This window comes from Aplysia californica, unplaced genomic scaffold (genome assembly GCF_000002075.1).
Source record: "Aplysia californica isolate F4 #8 unplaced genomic scaffold, AplCal3.0 scaffold00025, whole genome shotgun sequence".
NCBI lineage: Eukaryota > Metazoa > Mollusca > Gastropoda > Aplysiida > Aplysiidae > Aplysia > Aplysia californica.
In genome coordinates this window covers 2,409,224-2,410,984 of record NW_004797295.1, presented here as the reverse complement: position 1 = coordinate 2,410,984, position 1,761 = coordinate 2,409,224, and the positions used below count along the sequence as shown (strand labels likewise).

Here is a 1,761-nt window from a genome sequence, read left to right as displayed (position 1 = left end):
GGAGGAGGAAATAAACATGGGTATGTAAAGAGACCAGAAAAATAGAAGTTAGATCTTCGTAGGTGTACTCACCAGAGCAGGCCAAGGGGCTACTGTGTGTGGGGGGTAGTTGGGCTCGTTGCGAGGCACCCAGGCTAAGCTGTACTCCACAAGGAACTCCTGAAAAACCTCGTGCACTTTGATATACTCGCGGCTCTTCCAACCTGTGTCGTCAAACTCTACCAGCGCCTGGGAAGATGGAAAAATAGATATTATCCATTTTGCCCCAATCTCATTCATTTAGAAGGACAAAAACGCACACCGCAACAATAATAACAATGTATCGGTTGAACAAAGTAAAGCGACACATTCGGATATAAGGAATTCTTCAACTGGCGATAAAAACAAAACAAGAGCAGCGATATCATTCAATATAAAAGAGAAAACATGAGCACAATACTAAAAAGTCTTATACAGCAGGAAAGAAACAAGGTCAGACGAGGAACGAACGGAGGGGGGGGGGGTGGCTTGGAAGGAATATAGACTATACAGTAGATGTGAATTGGACCTTCAATCAATAAAGCCACCCAATCCTAGTCAGGTGAATCTTGCAAACACCCAACAATGGCATATCAAAGCTAAAATAAGAAAGGAAAGCATGGCAATACAACAAAGATCAGTCGAAGTCAAAGATCGAGACGATGCTCCATAAAGTGTGATTCCAGACAACCGTTGAGGAGGGAAAGGAAATTACATAAGTGGAGGGCAACCTAGCAGCAAACTCAGACCTCTGGCACCACTCCCGACCATGTATTATGTCACCATTCCCCGTGGACACTTATCCCATAACTCAAAACACAGATAATTGTGGAGTTATAATGGGTGGCTCCGTATCATAGCGCTATTACTGAGCTACAAAAACTATTACTTTGGAACTGAAATGAATGACTGAAACTAGGAGGCAGAATTTGTCCAAATAAAAAATATAATTTTATATAGAACATATTTGATATACATTATAAAGCCACCGGGCACCAGGCGGTGCGCCCGAATCTCTGTGAACATGATGCTATGTTTGCACATTCAGCAGCAGGTCGTCTCACTTGAAGGCGTACTTGTTACGCTTAATTAGACTTCTCACTCACACACACACGCAAGCGACCACAAAGCTATACGGTACACAGAAATGATGCGTGTAGGTGGGGGGGGGGGGTGACTAGAGATTATGGCGAAGGAATTATTATCATCGGGACATTCCCAAGACGTAGACAAATCAACACATACTCAGCCAAAGTAACTACTTCCAATACAAAAATAAAATAATAATATAAACAGCACCCAACACACACAACCAGCTCTGCAAAACCGCATTGTCTACAGCGCCAAGACGTTTAATAAACTATTACGAAAACTCGGCATTAGATGGAGCCACACTTCCTCTCAGTAAGAGCAAAAGGATAAACAATAACATCAATATATCTGTTTATTTTTCATGTGGAAAAACACTGAACACTTTATGTCCATCGTATTCTCTAATGAAATGACAAGGAGATCAAAGACAATTTTTTTTTTAAATGAGAAAACAAACTTACAACTTGAACTGGCCCAGCATATTTACAATAGCCCTAATGTTGTAATCTTTGAGCAGAAAACCACATTCGAGTCAGCAAATTGTAATCTTAGTTTTTCAGTTTTAGTAGAGGGTTTTAAGGCGCAACGCAACTGCATAAGGTCATATGGGCGCCAAGGGGTGGGTGTCAACAGAGAAGTCATTACAGGGAA

The 1,761-nt window shown here is 41.5% G+C and overlaps 1 protein-coding gene across 1 annotated transcript in view; it reads right to left on the bottom strand.

The window, feature by feature from the left end:
• The window catches only part of LOC101861260 (probable JmjC domain-containing histone demethylation protein 2C), a gene marked incomplete in the record, with an annotated part of 102,788 nt that overhangs the window by 81,348 nt on the left and 19,679 nt on the right, over positions 1-1,761 (bottom strand). Inside the window, 1 exon segment of the mRNA XM_005091091.3 lies at positions 73-228. Within this exon segment, the coding sequence (XP_005091148.2) occupies positions 73-228 (156 nt within the window).